This window comes from Stegodyphus dumicola, chromosome 8 (genome assembly GCF_044657685.1).
Source record: "Stegodyphus dumicola isolate Sdum_Otavi_A_Nest chromosome 8, ASM4465768v1".
Lineage (NCBI taxonomy): Eukaryota > Metazoa > Arthropoda > Arachnida > Araneae > Eresidae > Stegodyphus > Stegodyphus dumicola.
The window spans coordinates 152,359,038-152,383,100 of NC_140775.1; the positions used below are offsets into that span (position 1 = coordinate 152,359,038).

A 24,063-nucleotide genomic window follows, 5' to 3' on the forward strand; every position below is an offset into this window, starting at 1 on the left:
TTATTCTGAAATTTGCATTCTCAAAATAGCACTTTAGCTATTACAGTAACACATTTCATAAATCGAATATTTCCTTGTAAATTATTTGTTAAGCTTACTTTACAAACAATGGCTTGCATAATGGCATCGAGACCTCCTTCTGGGGCATCTAAGTTGCCAGATACAGGAGTTGCTTTGACTTTCCTAGCAAACTCATGTGTTTTGGAACTCAGTGGCATATCATTGTGAAAACCATAAGGAGCAGCACATCCAGCGCATGGTTCTCGAAGTCTGAAATAGAAAGCAGTTTTTCTTCCATTTATTAATGTTATGCAGCATCTTTTATGAATTAAAGTTATTTCATCAGAAAGTTAATAGATTTAAAAACAATATACAATATCGCCGCCCAATCGGGATAATGGCTAGCGTCGCTGATTGCTGTAAAAAAGGGAATCCCGGAGACGGCACTGATGCTTGTAAATGTATAGTGTCTGTGCGGCATGGGGGTACTCTAAATATGCGGCGAGCCGAAAGGCCTCTCGACAAGTTGATGGTAGAGGAAGAGAGGGTATGAGACTCTCGGATTCGCTCTCCCGGGGTGTTCTTCATCAAAATTGGAGGGGGCGAGAACTGAGCAAAGTCGTACTGTCTCCTGTATGGTGCTGAAGGCTGCTGCCAATGACAGGAGCAATCTTGCACTCTTTTCCACGAAGAACTTCGTGGTTTGTTTCGATGTTACTGTCAAACAAGTGAGACCCAACAGCAAACAATATCTGCGCAATTTAATGTACAAATAATGATAATTAATGATCTCGTTTTTATTTAATCACATAATCGTTCGGGAAATTATACACATGTTGTTATTAAATCAATACATTGTTTACGTTTACAGATAACTTACCGTCTTAGCCACTGACTGTTTTTGATGTTTTCCAAATTAGCAATAAAAATGCATATAATTTTTCATTGTGTTTTAATTCAATAGAAAAGCGGTTTTGCTTCTTAATCATTAGATTCTCATTCGAGATCTTACTTGCGTCAGAGAGAAAGTCAAAACAATCACTAGCCGAGAATATTTTAGCCTCATTACTTCAGTTTTCTTTTATCTCTAATTTTTTCTCACTGACTCATTTAGATATTCACATTTTGTGATGAAGGAGGCATTATTTCTGAATTCGAACGCAGCAACGGTGACGTGAACCTAAGACGGCTGACATGAACGCAACTTTTTAAGTTAAAGGTCTTGAGTGGTTGTAGTTTTTCGAGATATTATGTACACAGTGACCTTTCTCTTGTTTTGAAGGTTAAGTGTGCAAAATTCCATCAAAGATAGGAATAAAGCTATGCATTTGCATGAGTATGAGTTACACACAGACATACACAAACAAACAAACGAAGAATCTTCTTTATATATATATAGATGATCTGAATGAATCCAGCCAATGCCATTTCACGGGTCCACTTAGTAATTAATAATGATTTCTATGAATGTGCGTTTATTGATTTTAAATTGTTTAGTTTATTAATTAATAACAGAATAAATTTGAAAGAAAAATTATATATCTTACTCTTTGCTGAACCACCGTGGAACATAAAAATATTTTAATTTGTGTAATGGCAGCGCACTTCTTTTAAATTGCTGAGTTTGTTTATTAAATTCAAAAGGCAAATAAATATACTGCCAATAGCAACATACTTTTTTTATACTTTTTCTGATTAAGTTTGAAATATAAATATGTAGAGGCGAAATATAAATATGTTCGTGCTAATATATAAATATTAGCTTATTTTTATGCGGGAGACTTAAAAAAATGAGCAATGCCCTCATCGGGACACGAAGCACGGACCTCTTGAATACGCGCCGAGTTTGTTGACCACTACACCACGAAGGCATACTAAGAAGGCGGGAGAAATACCTTATATGCTCCCCCTTTTAAAGGGCGTCTGGGGATTAGGGTCTGAGGATTAGGGGACCCAATCGCCAAATCCTGGTGGTGCAGAATCATCATCCACCACCTTTTTTAGTTCGAACGTCACTGTACAGACACTAGGTTATTTCGAAGCAAGAAACTGAAAAATAATGAGCAATGCCCTCGCAGGCATTCTAACCATGAGCCTCTCGAATACGCGCCAAGTGTGTTGACCACTACATCACGAAGGCATGCTAAGAAGGCGCGAGAAATACCTTATATCTTAGTGTTGCAGAGTGTCAACAGAGAGATTTACCGATGACAGATGATACTAAGGAAGTTAGAATACATGAAGTAAGCATGACATTGCAAAAATGAAGCCAAGGGAATTACGATATTGTGACATCACGACTTAATCATGGCCGACATATAGAGTGTGAGTAAAACTACAAAACATATTGTTAAATAAAACTATACTGAATTTGAAACAAAATATCAACGTCCTTTGGCTCAGAAAAATGTCGTTAGCCATTATTTGCATAAAATACCATTGTTACTTCCACTTCTAGGTCTTCTAGGTTTTATCATTTCCTATAATTTACATTTGCACATTTTCAGGCATAGGTTGATTTTATTGAATTTCAAACAGTTATTAATTTAGAAATCAAACAACAAAAATCAGCTTTATATTTGCAAATTTTCAGAGGACTAGTTTGCTGAAGGTAAAGATGGATTGGAATTAGGGTCTTAATTAATGTGTGGTTTAATTAATTAATTTAATTAAACCACGCTGGCAAGGAATCCTGTAAATACTCCAGAAATTCATATCCGGAATGGAGCCCTAAAGTATGGAACTCGGAATTTTATTGATAGGAGAATAAACGACCCGAAAGTTAAATTTATGTCAAATGTGTGTAATTTTATAGCTAATTGATGGAAAGCAAGGAATGGCAATAGAATTCTTATAATCTCTTAAAATAAGAGTGTGCCTTTTGGTGTGTTGAGGTGAGAATTTTTTAACTGCTTGGTTAATAACGTTGAGTGAAAAGCCCCAATAGAAAAGTGTCAATAGCTACTGCTTTTAAATAAATTATTTCTTGATCAAGAGCCAATTTGGAGGAGCAAGCTTGAAGTGCATGGAACACAAAGGAATAAAATAAGCTAACTTAAGGGGGCTCATACGCCTTAAACCCCTCATGATCTTCGAATATGTGACTGTTGCAAGAATTGGGATGTTTTATTTATTTTAAAAGCAATTACTTCCAACCTTTTACAGCTGACTACATAATATAGCTGCTTTGGAAACTAGTAACCAGAAATTTTATGTTGCCACAAATATTTTTGCAATTTAATCCTCTTTGAGACAAAATATTTCGCCATGTTTCCACCTTGCGCGCACGATATTTTAAAAATGGCTAACGGTACATACTTCAAATTTGATGGAATTCTTTATATGGGCACTATTTTCTAACTGATCCAAAAATCTGATGAATATTTTAATATTGAAAAATTTTATGGACGAAAACATTAAAAATTTTTTTAATAAAGTACATTTTATAAACTCAACTCACAATAAAATAAAAATTTAACATGAATTTTTTTAGAATTTTAGGTTTACAGTAGTTTCCAAAGGTTTTAAAGGCTATATATTAAATATGGAATTAAATTATGCAACAGAATGTTTTAAACCGTGCGCGCAAGGTGGAAATATGGCGAAAAATGTTATCACAAAGCGGATTAAATTATAAAAATATTTGTGGCAACACAAACTTTCTGATGACTATTTCAGAAAGCTGTTATATTATGTAGTCAGCTGTAAGAAGTTGGAAGTAATTGCTTTTAAAATAAATAAGTTATCCCAATTCTTGCAACAGTCACCTATTCGAAGATCATATAGGTTTTAAGGTGTATGAGTCCCCTTAAGGACCCCATTCCATACTTAAGGACTTCCATATTTCAAGATCCCATTCCGGATATGAATTCCTGGAGTATATACAGGATTCCTTGCCAGTGTGGTTTAATTTACATTGTTCAAACTAGAGCCTTACAATATAGCGTTAAAGAACATGAGGCATATGTTAGAAAAAATGAAACACAGAAGTCCTCTGTTGACCAGCATTGTTGGCCCGAAAATCGCACTTTTTATTTTTCTGCAACCAAAATTCTTCAAAAAACATGTTCCATTAGTGAATTTTCTAAAGGCGTTTCACATTCAAAAAAAAATTCTGTTCTAGTTAACGACCCTAATTCCAATCCATCTTTATCTTCAGTCTTTAAGGAAATTATGTTTTAGTTTCCTTGTTTCATCATTAGATGGCGCCAGTAGCTTAACATACTGGCTTAACATACTTAAGCTTCATATCTTAGTAGCTTAACATACTTAACATACTTAAGCTTCCTGTCCAGCCATTTTTAACTTATTTTATCTTATCACTATATCTTAACTCGTTCATTGCTTTGGCAGCTGAGGATGATGGTTCGGTAAAACCATCGAAACTAGTCCTTTGAAAATTTGTAAATATAACTCTGGATTTTGTTGTTTGACTTCTAAATTAGTATTTGTTTGACGTGTTATTTTAACCTAAATTACCTAAATTTAAAACAGTTATTTGCAATACTTGTGATTTTTTTGGATAGAAAATCATTTATATTTAGTATCAAAATTAGAACGGGAGACTTATAAACATTCATGATGAAAATATATAAACATGGTGAAAGCTAGCGTGTAGACAACACCGATTAGAATGTAAGCAAAACCAACCAGAAATTCGCTTATGGCCACGGCTATGATAAGCCGTCATACCGTAACGTTTTATGGCTTCATTTTCATTGCACGGGGCATACGGAGGAGGCTTACTCCATTTTATCTAACCTCCTTAGATGATGCACGTCCTTACCACGTAATATTGTCAATTCTGAGGTAGCACTGAATGCTACAACACTAGTAAGGATAGATATAATAAACCTGTCTGATAGCAAAATAAATAAATTAAACAATGGGATAGTATTTTAATAACAATTTACTTAAATGTTTTTATGATTACAGTTCGCAGTATGATATATAAACTGGCAAGGCTGGTGCTAAATATTTAAATGTTCTTTTTCTGGATACAAATATTTTACAGATTCGTCATTTTGGCATGAAGGGCCGATATTACTTTACAATATCCTAAAAGAAGCATTCCATAAAAGTTACATTTGATATTTTTAAATAATAATGGCTTACTTGTCAGGATGCGTATTGACATACGGGGCCGTAGTTTTGTCAACGAAAGATCCAAATCCTAATCTGAAGTTGTTCGTAATAGTCCCCATTTCTGCTGCTAACTTGTTTCCCAGTTCAGCTAGTTTATCTTTGTCATCGGCCATTGAATTTGACAAATCCATGAGGTAATAGAGATCAACGGGATAGTCTACTGCCTGTCGAAACTCTAATTTAAATTTCATCACGGAATCTACAAATAAATATAACTGGAGTAATAATAGATGAAAAGCTCAAGTGTTTATATTTTTCGAAGTAAACGATTAAAATTCATTTACAGAATTGTCTCTTTTAGCAGTGAAACGAAACGCACAGCAAAGAAGAATATGTTTTACTATACATAAGTGTAGGGTAAAACACTTATGAATAGTAAACATGAGTTTTACCATACAATAAGTGTTTTTACAAAATTAATGTTTCTTAACATTAAATATATATATATATATATATATCTTTGTTAAAATTATTTATTAATTAATAACTAAATACTGACGTCATTAAAATTTTTCATTGTGATAAAACCACTCTAACTAAAAAAGAAGAATATTTTCAAGAATGACTGAAATGAAAAAAAAAGTTATTGCTTATATTTATCAAGTATAAAATTTTTTCATAGCTCAGTTATCTTATCCTTTTTAATTATAGTATCGATTACCGAGGTTTTAACTAAGATCATGAGATCTAATCGATTGCCTTGTGACCGGTACACGCAAATTCATTACAATCAATTCAATCAATCTGTTTAATTGATTACAGTTAAACATGTAAATGTTACCTGTTTAAAAAGAAAGATACTTTCGTGAAGGACATTCAAGGAAAACTAGCTTACATTCACGTTACTCAACTAATTAACTTGTAGAGATATTAGGCATTTTTTTAAAGTAGGAGAGATAAAAAATGAGCAATGTCCTCGCCGGGACTCGAACCACGGAAATACGCGCCGAGTATGCTGCCCACTACACCACAAAGGCATGCTAAGAAGGCGGGAGAAACACCTTATAAACTTAAGAAAATTAAGACTTATAAACAAAGAAAGAACCTTATAAACAAAGAAATAACTCTAAAATTTGTAATGCATAAATTTACTTTAACATATGGCAGAAAACCTTTCGAAAATCACTAGATTTGGCTTTGAATTCAGTCTCATGATAGCACTGATTTTAGAAAAGTCCCTATATTATTTGTGAAGAATAGTAAACTGTTTTTTTTTTTTTTTTTTCTTCGGAAGGATTTTTTTTATAATGAAAGAACTTATGTTATTGAAGGAAAACGTCAGTGTAGTAAAAGACAACTTAAAATAATAATTAATTAAAGTACCATTGCTCTTCATCAATATTTGAGCACCTCTGATAGAAAACTAAATTTTCCGTTATATTCAATTAAAAAAAACTCAATCTGTTTCTTAATTCAATAGAATATTATATGTTTCGAGAAAACCCATAAGGCTCTCTCTTCTTGAATTCTCTTCGCCTTTATTGTGCTCAATCTTACCCAAAATTTCATTCCTCATAAAAAATAAAAAATAATAATAATAGAAATGTAAAAATAATAAAAATTAATAAAAAAAATCTGCAGGTTTCAGATTTTAAATTACGTCCAAATGGACGTTTTTAACGTTTTGTGTGTTACCTTTATTTATTAAATATCATGTTCTTTGCACTTAAACCATAAAATTCAGTTCAATAGCAATGTCGCAAAACAATTTAAAAATGAGCCTATCTTTAGAATTTCCGATACACAGTTCCGCGCGCTGGAGATAAAAAGGTTCTTTTTCCCCCGTAGAGTCTTGCCATTGCTCGCTTTGAAATCCTTGAGTTTGTTAATAAAAAATTCGTTAAAGCTTTACAAAATATGAAATCGATAATATTATTAGTTCATATAAATACGTGAAACGAGCATTTTAGCGGCTTTTGGTGGCATGTTTACAACATTTTACTGATACTTTGTGGGTCCTATAGCTTCTAAAAGCATGATCCTCTGCCCCTAAGTTTTCACAGTTTTTCTACTTGTGACATACGCTTTCAGAAAATGTATGGGTTTCCGAAAAACAGGTATCAAAGGAGAGTAGTTTTACTTGTGAGCATAAATAAAATAAATGAAATTCTACTATATTCAAAATGTTTATATTCCCTCTCGGAAATAAACATCTGCGATAATAGAAGAAAAAGGGAAACTAAAATTTCTTTTACACCAGCTCATTTAGATACTAAAATTTATTAATGATAATAACAGCAAATTATTCTAAATCTGAGCCCTCATAAAACAATACGAAATATAAATCTGACAAATCTCATAGCTAAATTATTTTCTAATTACATTTCTCTCTTAAATAATAAAAGAACTTTTTCCTTACTTGGTCTTAGTTTCAGTCTTATTTCTTGGGGTTTAACTTGTATAGCTTCGCTTTCCTTTGCTCCTTTGTCGCTCAAATTCATATCCTAAAAGAGAAAAGTCTATTGGAATTACTCGCTATTAGTTTATCCTAAACTTAAACATTTTAAACACCCTTTTGCTACGAAATCAGTACAGAAAAGGAATGAACACAAATTCATTAACTTGTTATTCATTGCTAAAAGCCAAAGGGCCCACCAGCGGCCGACCGGTAAAGTCGCTGAACTCTGGTAGTTCGGTCCGAGGTTCGAATCCCGCGAACGGGCTGGCTGCATGGGCGTTTTCGTGGTTTTCCCCATGTGTAACGTGTATACGAGCCAGTTTCCCTTAGAAAGTCCTCCACGAAGGCATCCCTCCTCTTAGGCAGATAGCCCTCGAGGCTTTGCCATAATTATACACACACACACACACACACACACACGCTAAAAGCCGAATATTAATCAGTTCAAGAGCTTTAATCTGAGCCTGCTCTTGATTTTTTCTCGTTAAAGCTGTGGAAGGAAAATGCATTAATTAAGCAAACAAATAAAGAATAATGAGTCGCGTGAAATTTAAGGATAAGTCGGCGGGCCTGTGGCAGAAATAAAGCTGATGGTTGATGCTATTATTATATTTATTTCCTGAAAGCTTAATGCTGTATTTTCTGTGATATATTTGAAGTCAAAATGTTAAAGAAGCATCACTTTGGATTCACTTCAAATTACCATAGTTTGAAGGCATGTTTTGATTTACCTACAGTATGGTGAATAGTATAACTGCACAGTTTGAAGTAAATATCTGTGAGTTAAGCACATTTGAAAGCAAGTCATAGAAAAGATTATGTAACTATTTCCGATACACAGTTCCCCAGCCAAGATGGTTCCCGAAATAAATGTTTACGTTTGGATACATAAAGGTATCATGTGTTTTTTCCCCAAAGTAATATATGTATAATAATACACACTCATGTTGCCTGGGTATGTAGATATTTGACAAAAGCTACTCGCTCCGTTTTGAAGTCGACTGCCAGTTACAATTTTATTGCTTGTAGGGTTTATATTTATTTTAACTAACATTTATTTTAAGTTTAAACTATCTTTCCTGTCAAGCCTTACTTTCCCCTGGAACTGCCAATGCCACAATATGTAAATTTTAGTAGAACGCGCAAGGATTCAAATTATCAGCGGAAGTATTATGATTTAAATAGGAAGGAAACGAGTTCGGTGTGTGATATTCTTACTTCACGAGCGCGGAGGTAGTTAGCGAGAAATTGAAGAACCCCGCGTTTCGGCCTATGTGCTTGGCGGGAAGTAGTGTTAATCGTTCAAGTGAGCTTCAAGTCTGCTGAATTAGCAGCGGTGTTGTAAAACGCGGTGAGTTAATTATTTTAGAGAGCCTCGTAGTTAGAGTCTTGTCTTTAAGTTCTTTTCAGGTTATTATTTTTATTTGACCGCCGAGTTGGCACCGTCTGTAAGCGTCAAGAGCACGCAATTGTAATTTATTACGTTGAATAAAAAGGGACTTAAACCCTTTACAAGACTCTGTGTTTTATCCTGTTTTCACAGTCACCTCTTGGTTGCGTGCAAGTTGGAGGCACGCAACGTTACATGCTTTATATGATTTCTGAAACTTAAATAAGCTCTGACTAGTTTTACATAGTTTTATACTTGTATTCTCTGTTAGTTCATCTTTATTGGTTCTTTCATTGAATCTTGGAATTAATTTTTAACTCCCATTATCAGACCTAGTTTCAAAAAATTTTCACATGTATGTAATTGCAAAAAAATATTATGTTTCACATGCATATTTTCAAAATTTAACTCTTTATTTTCTATTATATTTATTTTAGTTTATTGTTTATTTATTTTACTAATTTTTTTCACACATTCTTGCTTCACGGTAAAATTTATCATGGTAGAATTTTAATCTTCATACCATTGAATAAATCGAAAAAACTTCAAAGCGGAATTTTTTCGGAATTGAAAAATAATTTACTGTGTTTTGACTTTTGTTCTAAAAATCTTTTCCGTACTTCTCTCCGTTGTTAACTATTAAAAGTTTTTTTTTTTTTTTTTTTTTGTTTTTTTTTTGTTTTTTTTTGTTTTTTGTTTAACTTTAAACAGGTTTTTCGATACATAACAAGGTTTTATTTCTTCGTATTAAAAACATTCCCTTGGACTTAAGTGATGATGATTTCGGATTTCTAAAGCAAACATGAGTTTAAATTAACTGAATGTGAATTTACGCCATCAAACAGATCGGAAGATCTTGAAAAGAAATAGTTTCACGCTCTCGGCATTGCTGCAATGCATTCAAATTTAAATCTTATAGTTTTCTACCTGGAAATTTCAAAGTACTTTCTCGTTCCCTGAAAGTAGTAATATTCGTATATTTTCAAACATCCCGAGATCATTCAGCTTTATGTTTTAATGAAAAATTACCCGATAACCATGTTAACTATCAGACGAAAGGAGAACAAGTTACAAAAAGAATATATCAGTTATAATTAAAAAAAACTTTTATTGAATAAAAATATTGAAATTAAAATAAGAATTCAATAAAAGCCTGTCTTAAATAATTCATGAGATAGCCTCAAAATACGGACTTAATAACTAAAACGTTGCTACAGATGCAGCATGACAATGAATGTTATTGTCCAATTCAGAACTTATCCAGCCCTTTTAATAAAGATGTATGTTAAGATTTTCCCTGTTTTGGCCGGTTTTTTACATGAATATCGAAAATAATATCATTACCAATTATCCTTCCTCCTCACTATTTGGATAATTGATTCTGCGTGATTATGTTAACACAGATCAGATTTTTTTCAGTGATAAAATTTATTCTTTGCTGTGCATATTTTTCAAGAGAAAAATGCTCAATGCTCAAAGGCAAATGTTATTGATAAATGAGATCTGTCTCCTTCAGAAGCAAATTATTTTTTCCAAGCACACACGAAATATGAACTTAGACATTAAAAATATGTTATATTTCAAACAACTGAAGCTCCTTATTAAAAAAAAAGTAAATGAAAAGAAATAAAGAAAAGAAAATAAACTTATAGGGAATAAATTATTAGCCCCAAAAGGGACATTAGTCCAGAATAAGATGTTAGTCTCGAAACGGCATTTTGCGTTGAATCACTATAAACGGCGTATCACTTTTCAAGTTGTTGCCATTAAATATTACCGCCCTGTATTATATTAAATAAATAAAACTATAAATAATCTGCATGAATGTATGGATGTTTCTCGCATTGTGAAAACTCAACGCTATCTAAAGTCATCAAATTTTGAATAACTCCAGCCGAACGTTTGCACCTGGAAGCCCGAATTTTGAATTTCGAATTTTTCTTATTATCCATTTCATATTTTGCAAATATTTAACGATTTTTTGACAAAAAAAAACTGAATGATTTCAAAGCATGCAGAGACAACATTGTACGGATGAAAACATTTTTATCTACATTGCGAAAGACTGTTTAGAGGAAATTATATGCTGTTTTTTAATATTTTGTGATTTTGCTGTTGAATCGAATTTCATGTGGCATAAAGTCCAAGAACGTGATTTTAACATTTTGTTTGTTTCTTTTATTTATTAAATATCACGTTCTTCTCACTTAAACCATAAAATTCAGTTCAAAAGCAATATCGCAAAATAGTTTTAAATTGAGAATATCTTTAGAATTTCCGATACAGAGTCTTGCGCGCCGGAGATAAAAATGTTTTTTCTCTACAACGTTGCCATTACTCGCTTTGAAATCCTTGAGTTCGTTAATCAAAAATTCGTTGAAGTTTTACAAAATATGAAATTGCTAATAAAACAAATTCCAAATTTCAAATTTGGGCTTCCACATGCCCATATTCGCAGTAGGATTACGTCATTGAAAATTCGATGGCTCAATGTACCGTTGTTTTATCACAATGCGAGAAATATACATACATTTATGCAGATTTTTCATTAATTAATTTCTTCAAATGTAATGCAGGACTCTAACATTGGGTGGCAATAGTTTTAAAAATGAAACGGACATTTATGGTGAATCAACGCAAAATCTCAAAACGATAGTCCTTCAGGGACAAAGCCCCTTTGGACTAAAAGGAAAAAGACCAAAAAAAAGTTTTATAAAGCTATGTTAGTAAGGAAACTGAACATTGATATGATGAGCTGGAAAAAAAAAACAGAAAAATATGTTCCAAAACTTAACGGTGCATCTGGAACTCTAAACGTACACTGCCATACTGCTTTTAAACTTTTTGTAATTTTGCTGCTGAACTGTATATGGCGTAAGTGCGAAGAAAATTATGCTTAATAATTATGCTTAATAAAGCCAAAAAGACAAAAAAATTGATTAATAGGAGTGAGTGTAAAAGCAGACTGGTAGAATGCGATCTCAGCGAGAGCGTAAAAACCTTAACAAACCATTCTGGGCGACCGTCAAAATCTGAAAACTTTCAAATTTATTTATAGAAATTGTGATAAAAAAATATGCTTTAATTAATACAATTTAATACAGAGGACTGAAATTTAAAGTCAATAGTTAATAGTTCTCATTATAGTGCACTATTTAATCTCTTGTTATTCATTAATATCATGCAGATGGCACTGCTATTACGAGACCAGTTTATTTTAGTTGATCGCATACTACTCGCTCTTTGCGACGCGATTGTAAGTTTTGTTTTTCGCTGTGATTCGTAACATATTTTAAATGCTTGAGAATGAAAAACGCCATTTCATAGGATCCACTGCTTATTATTGTTATTTCTCATGGCATTCTTTTTCGACCGTCGAGCCGGAAACCCTATAAGTTTTTATGCGAACAGAAATTATCATTGCTAGTTTTGATTTCGTATGCTACGAAAGTTGTATAAGCCTTTCTCTGTTTCTTTCGTTTTTTCTTTATTAAGTACTTTCGATTTGTATATTCGTGTGCCACGCTTCACTTTGGAATCTTGTGTTTCTACAGCGAACATTTGTTTGTTATCGCCTGATGTATAATATGCGTTTTTTGTATTAATCAAACAAATTTTGATTCAGCTAATTGGTGCTGAAATATTTGAGAACACGCATCTGCTGTACAAATTAAAGGTGAGTCATCTTTACCTTTTCCATAATGGATATGAAACCACTATTAGTAACGAAAGGAATCCCTAAAGAAAATTTAACGAAATTGGAACATAAAATAAATTTTGACATTGCTAATACAAAAGGGGCAAAAATCGAACTTTTCATAAAGAAATTGAATAATTTAAGTGCAGATTTTTCAGGCATTTTTGATAATATTTATGAGACATATGAGCAGAAAGAAGTTGATATCTATGTTGTAGAACATCAAACTGTTGAAAATACAGCTGATGACGTCTACTTAGATTTAGATTAAAAACATTCTCGCATTGATAATGCTAATTCGGTTAGTGTTAACCCAGATAGTACCGAATTAAAAGTGGTGAATTTAACTTTACATACCTTCAGTGTACACAATACTAATAAATCATCAGACGCTCAAAGGCTTCAGTATCTTAAGAACTCTTATAAGGCTGAAGCTCTAAAAATAATTCAAGCTAAGCTCTAAAAATAATTCATATTGTAGATTAAAATTATAAAATTGCTTGGAATTTACTTGAAAAGAAATTTCCGAATAAACGAGAGCTGATGAATGCATTAATTAAGAAGCCTTTTACATAGCCAAATATTGCAGATTCAGTGGACGTTATTTAGAATGCGTTTGTTCTTTAAGTGTTCCAGAACAAAGGGTTGAAGGCTTTGGTGATACATTGTTAACTCATTTATTTGAAGAAATATTGTATTAATTTACACGCAAATTGGTATGAGACACAATTAAAGGGCGATCAACTAGGAAAATTAAATAAATTACTTAGTTTTTTAAGAGAACATGCTAGAATATTTCACAACAGTAAAACCAATTTTAAGAAAAGGAAAATGAAGTCAAAAGTCGTATTGTTGGTATGAAAACTACTACAAATTGTAATTTTGGTAATAAATAAATAAATAAATAAATAAATCTGAAATGTTTCAGATTTTAAATTACGTCCAAAGGGGCGTTTTTTAACATTTTGTGTGTTACCTTTCTTTATTAAATATCATGTTCTTCGCACTTAAACCATAAGATCCAGTGCAACAGCAATATCGCAAAATAGTTTTAAAACGGGCATATCTTTAGAATTTCCGATACAGAGACTCACGCGCTGGAGATATAAATGTTTTTTCTGCACAACGTCGCCATTGCTCGCTTTTAAATAGTTGAGTTTGTTACTCAAAAATTCGTTAAAGTTTTACAAAATATGAAATCGATAATAAAACAAATTCCAAATTTCAAATTTGGGATTCCAGATGCCCATATTCGTAGTAAGATTACGTCATTCAAAATTCGATTGTTCTATGTACCGTTGTTTTATCACAATACGAGAAATATACATACATTTATGCAGATTTTTCATTATTTAATTTCTTCAAATATAATGCAGGACTCTAACATTTTGTGGCAACAGTTTGAAAAGTGAACCGACATTTATGAGTCCGACGCAAAATGCCAAAACGAAAGCAATAGTCCTTCGGGACTCAAGTCCCTTTAGACTAAAAATCGTAACCCCCCCCTTTTTGTGCTTAAAAATAAAAGAATATAATTTCATACAGTCTGCTTATTATTGTTATTTTCAATCGCAACGTCAGCCCTTCTCACAAAAAAATTTCTCCCTGTTTCTCTGTTCTTTTTCTTCTGTTTTCGTTAACTTAAACTAATGCTACACTGGAAGTGTAGCATTAGTTTAGATGCGAAAATTCAAGTTCAAGCATGTGAATCTTTTATTTGCATTTTATAGGTTGTGAGAATTAATCTCGCAATTTATTACTTTAAAAAATGTATTTCTTGATTTAAAGGAGCTATTTTCTTTAGGTCACAGCTCATTTTCAATATACTTGAAAATTTAAATTTCTCACAAGCGAGGCATAGCTTTATTCATTTACTCAGTAAAGCGGAATTAATTTAAATAGCAAGTCTTCTTTGTATGAAATGTTTATTTTTCTTCCACATTGCAATATTACTTGAAATGCAAAAGAAATGTGACTGAAAATTGTGTTCATAATAAAAATCATATAAGTATGCTTTCGTTTTTGAGTAAATGAAATTTTTACCTTTAATTTTTTTATTTCATCATTTGGCGACACTACATTGTTGCAAACTTTTCTTAAATTCTCTGTGAAATCACATCTTGTGCCAGAAAAATCCTAAAAAGAAATGAGTTAATTTTCCATGGAGAACAAAATATGAAAAAGAAGAAAGATTTATCATTAAAACAAAAATAACTACTATTTTACGATTTATTTCACCTGGATTATTCGGAATATACTTAAGCTCTATCTTATCTTCTTTTCAACATCAGTAAATAATACGATTTTTTATCATTACGTAGTATAATTTAAAAAAAATTAGATTTATTACAGCTGTAGACATTGTGAATATATTTGATAATCAAGACGAGTAGAGTTTTACTCGTCTTGGTAAAATATACTAAGTCAAGAATCGAAGTAGAACTAAGCGACTTATTGCTGTATCTAGTTAAGCAAACAGAAACGTAGCACCAAACAACATAGCACCAAAAGGTGCAGCTCCAAGCAACTGGAAAATGCACACAAGAAGGGAAGGTTCTTGTTGCTTAGAGCCTGCATGTCAAGTCTTAATGTCTAATGACTGAAAGTCTTAAGTCTACGACACTGACTCTGAATTTGAGCTGGCCGATTGTAATCTGGTTTCATGCAAGGTATCAGTCAATATGTCGCCTTTATTAGTATTTACAGCATTTTGGAATAATACAGTAGCTCCACTAACGCATTCCCTTTATGAGAGAACCTTATGTAATGCACTCAGACCAATCAAGTAAACTTGGAGCTTTGTTATTTGATGACCCATAATATCAGTCCTGTCAGATCATTGTAATTTGTAACTTCCTACATAAATAACCGACTCGGGGCAAGAATGGCTTCTGAAAATGTACATTTCTTCCCTTTCCCTTCTCAATCAGGATCGCTTTAATATTTCAGACATTTGATCTTTAACAAAAAGCCATTATCTTTTAGTCAAAGAATAAAAATCATGACTTATTTCTATGTGATTATACATAGTAATTAATGTGATTTCTATTTGATTATACATATTTTTTCCTTATCAATAACAAATTATGTTCCTTTTCTGTCTAGAATTCAGAAAACACATAACTTCAAATCAGATACAATTCCGAGTATTTATAAGCATACAGAGGATGTTCCAAAGAGAAAAAAAAGGTGACATCGTATTCGAGGGGTTCAAAGAAAGAAATACCGTCGTTTCGGATTGGTTTTGATATACAACTTCCTTCAAGAGATATGCGATTTCAAAATCCCGTGACGTCGCTTCCGGCTGGACGAATGAAGAAACATCTATAACTTATTTCCGATAATATTCTCTCCGACTATAGATTGCCACAATTGAAACTCACCGATTCCATCTTTTGCAATCAAATAAAATCAATTATGTAATAGGAGCCCTTGAAGAGGAAGGGTCAGTTAGCCATTGTCTATATTCAGTGTCAAACATCTTTGAATACAGATAATCCATAATACAACTGCACAACTTCTTTCTCATCTGTGTCAATAATCAGCAGTTTGAGCACTTATATGCGATTTATTGTAGGTGCTGAAATTGTAATGACGTCACAGTATACTTTCATCATTTGACCGAAAATAACATTATGGGATTTTGAAGTAGCAATCTCCTAAACGACGCAAAATACCGCAATCATTCCAGCTACAAATTACCTCTTCTAACTTCCCTAGTATGCCCTTCGCACGTTAACATGGATGAAAAAAGATAGAATAGAATATTCGTTAGCATAACAGTGAATAAAGCTTATAAAGTTTAAAATATATTTGACTTACTTCCTGCCAACACCATGCACAGAGGGGACTTTCAGTTATACACTCGCTGCAAGTTTCTTTCGCAAGGCATTGGTTAGCGGTAGCTTCTACAAATAAAATGATTTAGCTATAAAGAACAATTATTTAAGCATTTGAAATTACAGAAATTAGATCCCAGAAACAAACAGCAATCCATTAAGAAGGATATATTCGAAAGATTTGTTTCAAAAGCACGCATTTAAAATACTCAACTTCAAACTTTCCTCTTGCTTACAAAATAGAGACATATGTTTAGAAATTTATTTTAATATTTTTATCAAGGATATAACATGTGGGGACAAACTCAGGCAGGTGACAACAGATATGAAGAGTAACAATAACTGCAGTGACACACGCCATCATAAACTACGCTTAGTCGGTAAAAATCCTAAAAAACCTTAACGCAGAGTCTGACTTCGATATGGCACCAAAAAAAAAGTCCAATTAATAAGAAAACATTTTGTTTCTTAGCGCGTTTACAACACAACCTGTAGTACCCATTACAGTAAGTCAATGAAAAATTATTAGAGGTGTTATTGGAAGTGATGCTCGCTTTCATGCACAGCGCAGAGCGAAGGAGGAACGATTGTTAGACCTGCTGCAAGATACCGGGAGAGCCAATCTCTGTCACAACGATGACCATCTTCACTTTAAGATCCTGAAGCGTCTCTAGAGGCATCTTAGCAAGCGATTAAAAATCTTCTCAAAAGAAGAAGTCTAAGGGATTCTTACATACTTCCCAGGATATGTAGCATGGAAGTGGTTACTTACCGTACTGTAAAAATATGCTGAGGCTCCATCATGCATGAATCCCATGTCTGTCTGCAATGCGACTCATGGCCGTCATGCTATTCGGGCATTTTGACAGAAAGTACTGCCCCAACACATAATCACTGAGGATGCCTGTCCACATGTTGAAACTGAATCTATTTTGACTTTTTCAAGAAATGTTAGTGTGGGGATTTTTCTATCGACCACATGTTTGCTGTTGTCCGTGCTGGCTACGCCTTATCACGTAAAGCTGGCCTAATGAGAGAATAAAACCAGTGGCAGGAAATTGTGCATTATTCCTGCTGACGTCAATTACCTAACGCCAATTAATGGGTATAGTCCTTATCGACAGGAAATCAGCAAACCGTTACCGCACAAGTTCTTCCTCTAAGCATTGCGCGAGTCCTAAATCCCAACTTGCTCTCTTGGACTTGAGGGCCCTTGTCTTTTGTAGCTGTCTATTGATCTTGAAGAAGGTGGTGTGGTGGAATATCTGCTCTGTTAAGCATTTACTTACACGTGTTCGACCATAAATCAAATGCATATCAACATATTCCTTGTTCATGTTGTCATCCATATCATTCCGGAATAAAAGAAGCAAGTAATAGTTCCGTATTACTGCATCGCAGTGGCGCCGTCTGCCGTCATCCCCCGCAGCTCGTAATTCAGCTCCAGTGTATGCAATAAACGGGTTTACAACACCATATTCAGTGACAATTATTGTTCCTCTTGATGCCTATTGTCACCCATATGACATTTTAAAATTACGTACCAGTTTTTTTTTTTTTTTGTTTTTTTTTTTGCATAACTGAATTAAGCTGCGTATGCTTAAAGATTAACTTGAGCATAAAATCAACATAGATTTACAGAAATATGTGTTATTTTAGGAATGATATTATGCCTATATTTAACTACCGAACTTTATGATCAAAAACAAAAAAATTTTCATTTTTGTCATTTGAAGTTATATAAAATAATTTTATTTTATTTCATCAATTTAAATGGAACACAGGCCGTTTTAAAAGAGGCAATAGAGACCATTTGGCAGCACAATTAACGATATCATGCTAAAATCAGAATCTGAGTTTTTTGTTATTTTTTCTCTAAATGGAAGTTTTAGTCGTTTTTCAGTGTTCAGCAGAAAAATGAAAATATTTATCCGCATATTCTGTGAAGTATGTATGAGTTACAATTCTATTTCTCTAAAGTTTTAAAAGTTTCCTTTTTAAGTGCACTTATCTATTAATAATTTTTCAGTTTTGGTCTGATGCTAACGATATGCTTTCATTTAAACACTAAGCATACAAATTAAGCACGAATGAAATAAAGTAAGCTATTTCTTTAACTGTGCATAGTCGTGCTTAATTTATCCAGTAATTGTTTTAAATATGACAAACATCATGCAAAATGTTATTTAGCTTTAACAAAGAAAATGTTCTAAATAGCAAAATTTAATAAATATTCTTCATATAAGCTGATTAAGTTTACTTACCATGTTTCAAATTCTGAATAATAAGTAAGGTAAAAAAGATATGTTTTGGTAGATGTATCTGAAAACAAAAATATGATTAGTTACATTAGGGCTTATCAATACATTAATAATTTAATACAATATTCAATGAAAATGTGAAACATGTAATATTCAATGAAGATAAATGATATATTTTGAAGTATTCATTATATTGTAAGGATTGTTTTTTTATTTTAAAAGTTATTTTTAATTTTTAAACTCTTTCCTTTAAATTGTTGTTTCCCTCCTACAACTTCCTGCCAGAATGAGATTTCAGTATCGCATTTTCTGTAAATGAAGTAGAACTAGTATTTAATGGGAAGTTCAGTCACTTCCGTAGGAGACAAAGAACATGCCTTTACAAAGTCTTCCTGCGGAAAAGACTGCCAAAGCAAAGGCAAGAAAGAAATAATACCTCTGATCATCTGCCCCAGACAAAAGGTGACGTGAAAAGATATTAGATGTCTTTTCTTTAATCATAAGATACTTTACGGGACAACGGTCCAGAGAAAAGATCGTTATTTACTTAGACTCTAGTGCTATGTGAGATAAGGCCTTAACCTGCCTTATGAGAGAAGAAATACAGTTTAGCACTTTCAGAAGTACAGTCTCCCAATCAAAGCAGTCATCGGAGGTCTTCCTGGTAACACTATGGAAGAGGATATCTTGTCGGAACAGGACTTTCCAGTGTTAAAAATTAAGCAGTATACCAGCAAAACTCCCGTAAAAGAAGAGAAACTCCCTATTTTCTTCATGTTATTAAGCAGCACTTATGAATTCAGGAAAACTGACTCTCTCAAATGTATTCAGGGACTGCAAGTGAAGATAAGACGTTACCGCCAGGATAATCGTCCTATTATGTGTTTCAGATGTCGTTACGGACATGGTCAAATGTTTTGTAACAGCAAACATAGATGTCCCAAGTGTGGTGAAGATCACCTACCTATACTTGTCTGCTACTCAAAGACGCGAGGCCGGCTTGTGTGAGATGCAAATCACAACACACTCTTTCTTCCAAAGACTGAATCTTTTTTTTTTTTTTTTTTCAAAAAATGCGAAAATTTTCATCATCAAAGACACCAGGTCTTACTAAGACTGAAAAAAACCTACTGTACTGTTCCAAATAATAGGAAAGTGCAGCCTACTATTATCGCACCATACCCTCTTCGTTTCGTGCAAAGAACGCTTTTGCTGACAAAGATTTAGGAGACTTCATGTAAAAATTTGTTGAATTAGCTTCTAAATTTAGGACTTTAAAATCCCCTTTGCAGTAGTTGAAATTTTAAAAAAGCTATTGGAAATGTATGGTACAGAGGAAAATTAACTTTCACTTCTCCACGAATGATGAAGCAACGTGCACCCACAAGTTACGCAGCCCAACCACGCTCTGACACCTTCTTGGACACACACCCCTTTCTTTGCAGCTCAGAGTCTATCGACTAGCCTACCCTATCGCAAGGACTTTCATTTCGTCTCTCCGAAAGTAAAGTGCTTTCTTTTCTTCTTTCTCCGGTTAAGTTTCTTCTCATATGGAGAATTTCCTTCAGGTTTTCTTCAAAAGTCAGGCCCTTTAAAGAACTCCTTCAGTGAACTGGTAACAGCAGGAAAAGTAATCTCTGCCGAATCCCAGCATACCACTAAAAGTATCAAAGTATTTCAGAAGGGAGGGCTCAGAAGTTCTCAGTATAGCATGCTCTACCTTCGGACCACGTCGTTGCTTTAAGCCTCTCTTACTGCGTTCGGCCGCAGTCTTACGTGCCTGTTAATATTCAGCGGTGATATTTAATTATGGGCCAATTCTATTAGTTATTTCTGTACAGCTTTGGCTTAGTTAGTCAGAAGTAGTTTAGTTTCTTATTTTCATTAGAAACTAAACTACTTCTAAAGAACTAAGTTAACGTCCAAGTGGAGACTTTCCTGTAAGCCCGGATGTGCCGACTGTTATTAAGTCTTCGAGTGAATGAAAGGGTATTTTAACCCTTTTTTGGACTTATCTTTATAGTTGTAAGAAGACCAGTGAATAGTCGCTAGACTCTTCACTAAAGTTCTAGTAGCCAATGACACGTAAATTAACTAGAACTTTGTAACATAAATGCATTGCTTAGTCATCCATCATTTTTGAAGCTTTTAAGCTGTTTTCAGTATTACTTCGGATTCTAAACTAAAAAATGTTTTCAAAATTATGTGCTATTTGCAATATTTTGGTAAGCATGATGATGATTTTTTATCACATGTTATGTATGCTTATTTACTTGCTGCATTTATAATGTATACATTGAATTAATTGTAAGAAATTTATGTAAATAAAAACTAAACGTATAGACAAGCGATTTTTTTTTACCAGATGTGAGCTTTGTAATATACTTGATAGAGGAGAATTGTCATGACAGTATATGATTGTAGGAGGGATTTTAACTTATAAAGCAAAGATCTGTTCCGAGTTCGAAGAGTTTGGTCATAATCTTTGTAATTTTGCTTATTAGATGTCTCTACTTGACCATGTATTTGTGGAATGCTTGCATTGGCATTCAGAGATGTAGCTCTTGAGTTACTGGACATTGAATAAGATAATGCACCCGGTACCTGTGTCACGGCAGCAGCATTGATCCTTATAACTGATCCCAAATCGCTCAAAATATACGGTGGAAAAGGTGACCTGATACATAGCGGAATAAATGTGGATTGGTTATTATTCTCTGTTGGTCTACATATGCTATAAAATAATATGTTCGACGACTCTGTTATTCTGAATTCCATAATTCTTGCCATTTTGGGACTGCTTTCAGACTGAGGCTCATTTTGAGATGGGATCTCGGCCACTGAATGTCTATGTCTTCTGCCAGAGATCCATTCCCTGCCTTCTTTGCTGACTGGTTTGCAAATTCATTGCCGTAGTTACCGGTCTAAGCTTTGATCCATTACATATTTATCTTTCGGTGTAAATTTAGTCTGAGATAGGTTCGGATTTAAGATATTAATGGCGAGGGGTGTGGGGATTAGTTATTTCATATATCATTGAAAACAGGGCTTAATTTCTAAGATTAGAAGTGCCGGAGCTCTGTGGAAAACCGTCAGAAAAGAGGAACAAGAGTAAATAAATAAATAAAATGACTATTAAACTCATTAATAATTTTAAAATTTAATAGTTAATTATTATCAAATTAATTAATAGCTATTTTATTAATGTTTACGAGCATAAATTGTTATTTACTGAATAATTATCAAATAATTAATTATAATTTAATTGATAATTATTAGATAATTATTTATAATTTAATTGATAATTATTATATAACTAATTATTATTTATTGAAATAATTAAAGATTGAACTACTTAAATAATTAAAATTAAATAAAATGTGAAGAGATAAATTGAAATTTAATAAGCGATTTTTAATATTATTTTATTGTTAAAATAAAATTTTTGAGATAAAATTTCTACTGAAATTGTTATTCAGTTACATAAAAGAAGTGCCGCGTGCCGCAGCCTTCTTATTCAGGGCTCCGGTGCGTTCCGGCTAGAATTATGATTTATTACAAAAACTAAGAAGCACTGGCCCCAATTTAAGCTCTGATTGTAAGGGGGGGGAATTCTTTTATCATCACAAAAATTAAATATATCTGATGAAAATTCCAGGGCGAAACAGAATGAGGGTATGAGTGGGTGAAAACAAAAAAATGAGGGGAACCTTGGCGAGAGAGAACGTCCTCTTTGACCGCGGCTCTCTGCTGATATAATTATAGCCATCAAGCAGATGTCTGTCAGGGGTAAAATGAGTCCTGAATCTGAGTCCTCAGGATGAATGTAAAGTTGCTGGGTACGCTTCCCCCCTATTAGTGGACACCATGGAGGTAGGAAAGGGAGGAGGGGCCATTCCGCGCTAGAAGTGAAGCACTGCTTTGAAGCTTGGGTCACCAGACGGGGTGTTATTCGTTTACATTTAGAAGCTCGCTTGACAAGATTCTGATAGTATTTCGACACACGACAGTTCCATAGAAATCGAAAAAGGGACACTCTCGCATGAAAGAAACATTCATAGTGTGATGGATAATAGCAATTTGTATAGTTTAGTGACATTTACGCAAAAATCACATCTTGGTTATTTTTCGATAACTAACAACAGCGATTTTGATTATAAATTTGTTTTATAAAATTCTAAGCTGTTGCACTACAAAAATATAGATTTTAAGAAAATTGCTAAAAGAGATCTGCCAAAATTTATTTTCTAGAAGATTTGAAAAGTTTGAAACTTGATGGCTAAATGTAAATATAAAATTATGTACTCGTATGTTAAAATATTTGTAATTAGGCACATAGGTCAGATTAAGTTTTTATTAAATAGAGTAACGCATGCAAGGGTTATCTGCCTAAAGAGAGAGATGCCATCGTGGAGGAATTTTGAAGAAAAACTGACCTTTGAGTGGGTATTAAACATAATACTTATAATTTTCATTCAAATTATATTCATATATATTTTTTATGTAAAACTTTCGGGTGTATGCTAAATTAATGTAAATTACTTTACACGAAAAATATAGTGAATGCACAGAGATTAAAGATTTGCACATGCCGGAAATGATAAAGAGGAAATATGTATGGGTATTTATGCATGTGCTTGCAAAAAGCATGTATCTGCCTTTGACAAAATACTTAAATATTCATTAAATTATTTATAAATGTATTTGAAATGAAGAATTTATTCACTTATAAACAACTGTGAAAGTACTGTGAAGAAATCTAATGATTAAATGTATCTAATTTGTAATGATTATAAATGTTATCTAAATATATAATAACCTTAATATTGAATTGTAAACATAAATTGAAATCCTGTTGACAAATACGCTATAAAACTATTTAAGCAAGAATTGTTCGTATTGGAAAGCAATCTCTTAAAAGGTATTGTAAAGCAAATGCTATGAGATGCGCACTTAAGAACGTAATAAAGAGTTTTGGAATATGTATTATTGAAATGAAGGGTAAAAAAAAAAATCTGATAAGTATAATTAAAAGAATTATTCCCTTTACATTTTATAATAACTCAGTTACAAGTTTTAAATAATACTTAAAAAAAAAAAAAAAAAAAAAAAAAACTTATTTTATTCCCTTTCAGAAATGTTCAGAGAAAGTCAAATACTATTTAATACCTATTTAATTATTAGGAATTAGCGAAATACTTATTTAAAGTATTTCGCTAATTCCTAATAATTCTCTAATTTAAAATGAACCGAATAGAGCATTAATTATAAATTGACTTACATTTTTCGATTTAAAAGAAGCCAAAAAATCATGTCATATTTAAGAAAGTATT

General features: G+C 32.8%; 1 protein-coding gene across 2 annotated transcripts in view; it reads right to left on the minus strand.

The window, feature by feature from the left end:
• Positions 1 to 24,063, minus strand: part of LOC118182036 (integrin beta-PS-like) — a 100,328-nt gene that overhangs the window by 71,216 nt on the left and 5,049 nt on the right. For both annotated transcript variants that reach the window (XM_085822598.1, XM_035351306.2), the window contains exons 2-7: positions 18,734 to 18,791; positions 16,453 to 16,538; positions 14,674 to 14,766; positions 7,505 to 7,589; positions 5,116 to 5,344; positions 99 to 270 (exon numbers count right to left, since the gene is read on the minus strand). In XM_085822598.1, coding sequence (XP_085678724.1) covers positions 99 to 270; positions 5,116 to 5,344; positions 7,505 to 7,589; positions 14,674 to 14,766; positions 16,453 to 16,538; positions 18,734 to 18,791 — 723 coding nt within the window. The remainder of the gene's footprint in view (positions 1 to 98; positions 271 to 5,115; positions 5,345 to 7,504; positions 7,590 to 14,673; positions 14,767 to 16,452; positions 16,539 to 18,733; positions 18,792 to 24,063) is intronic.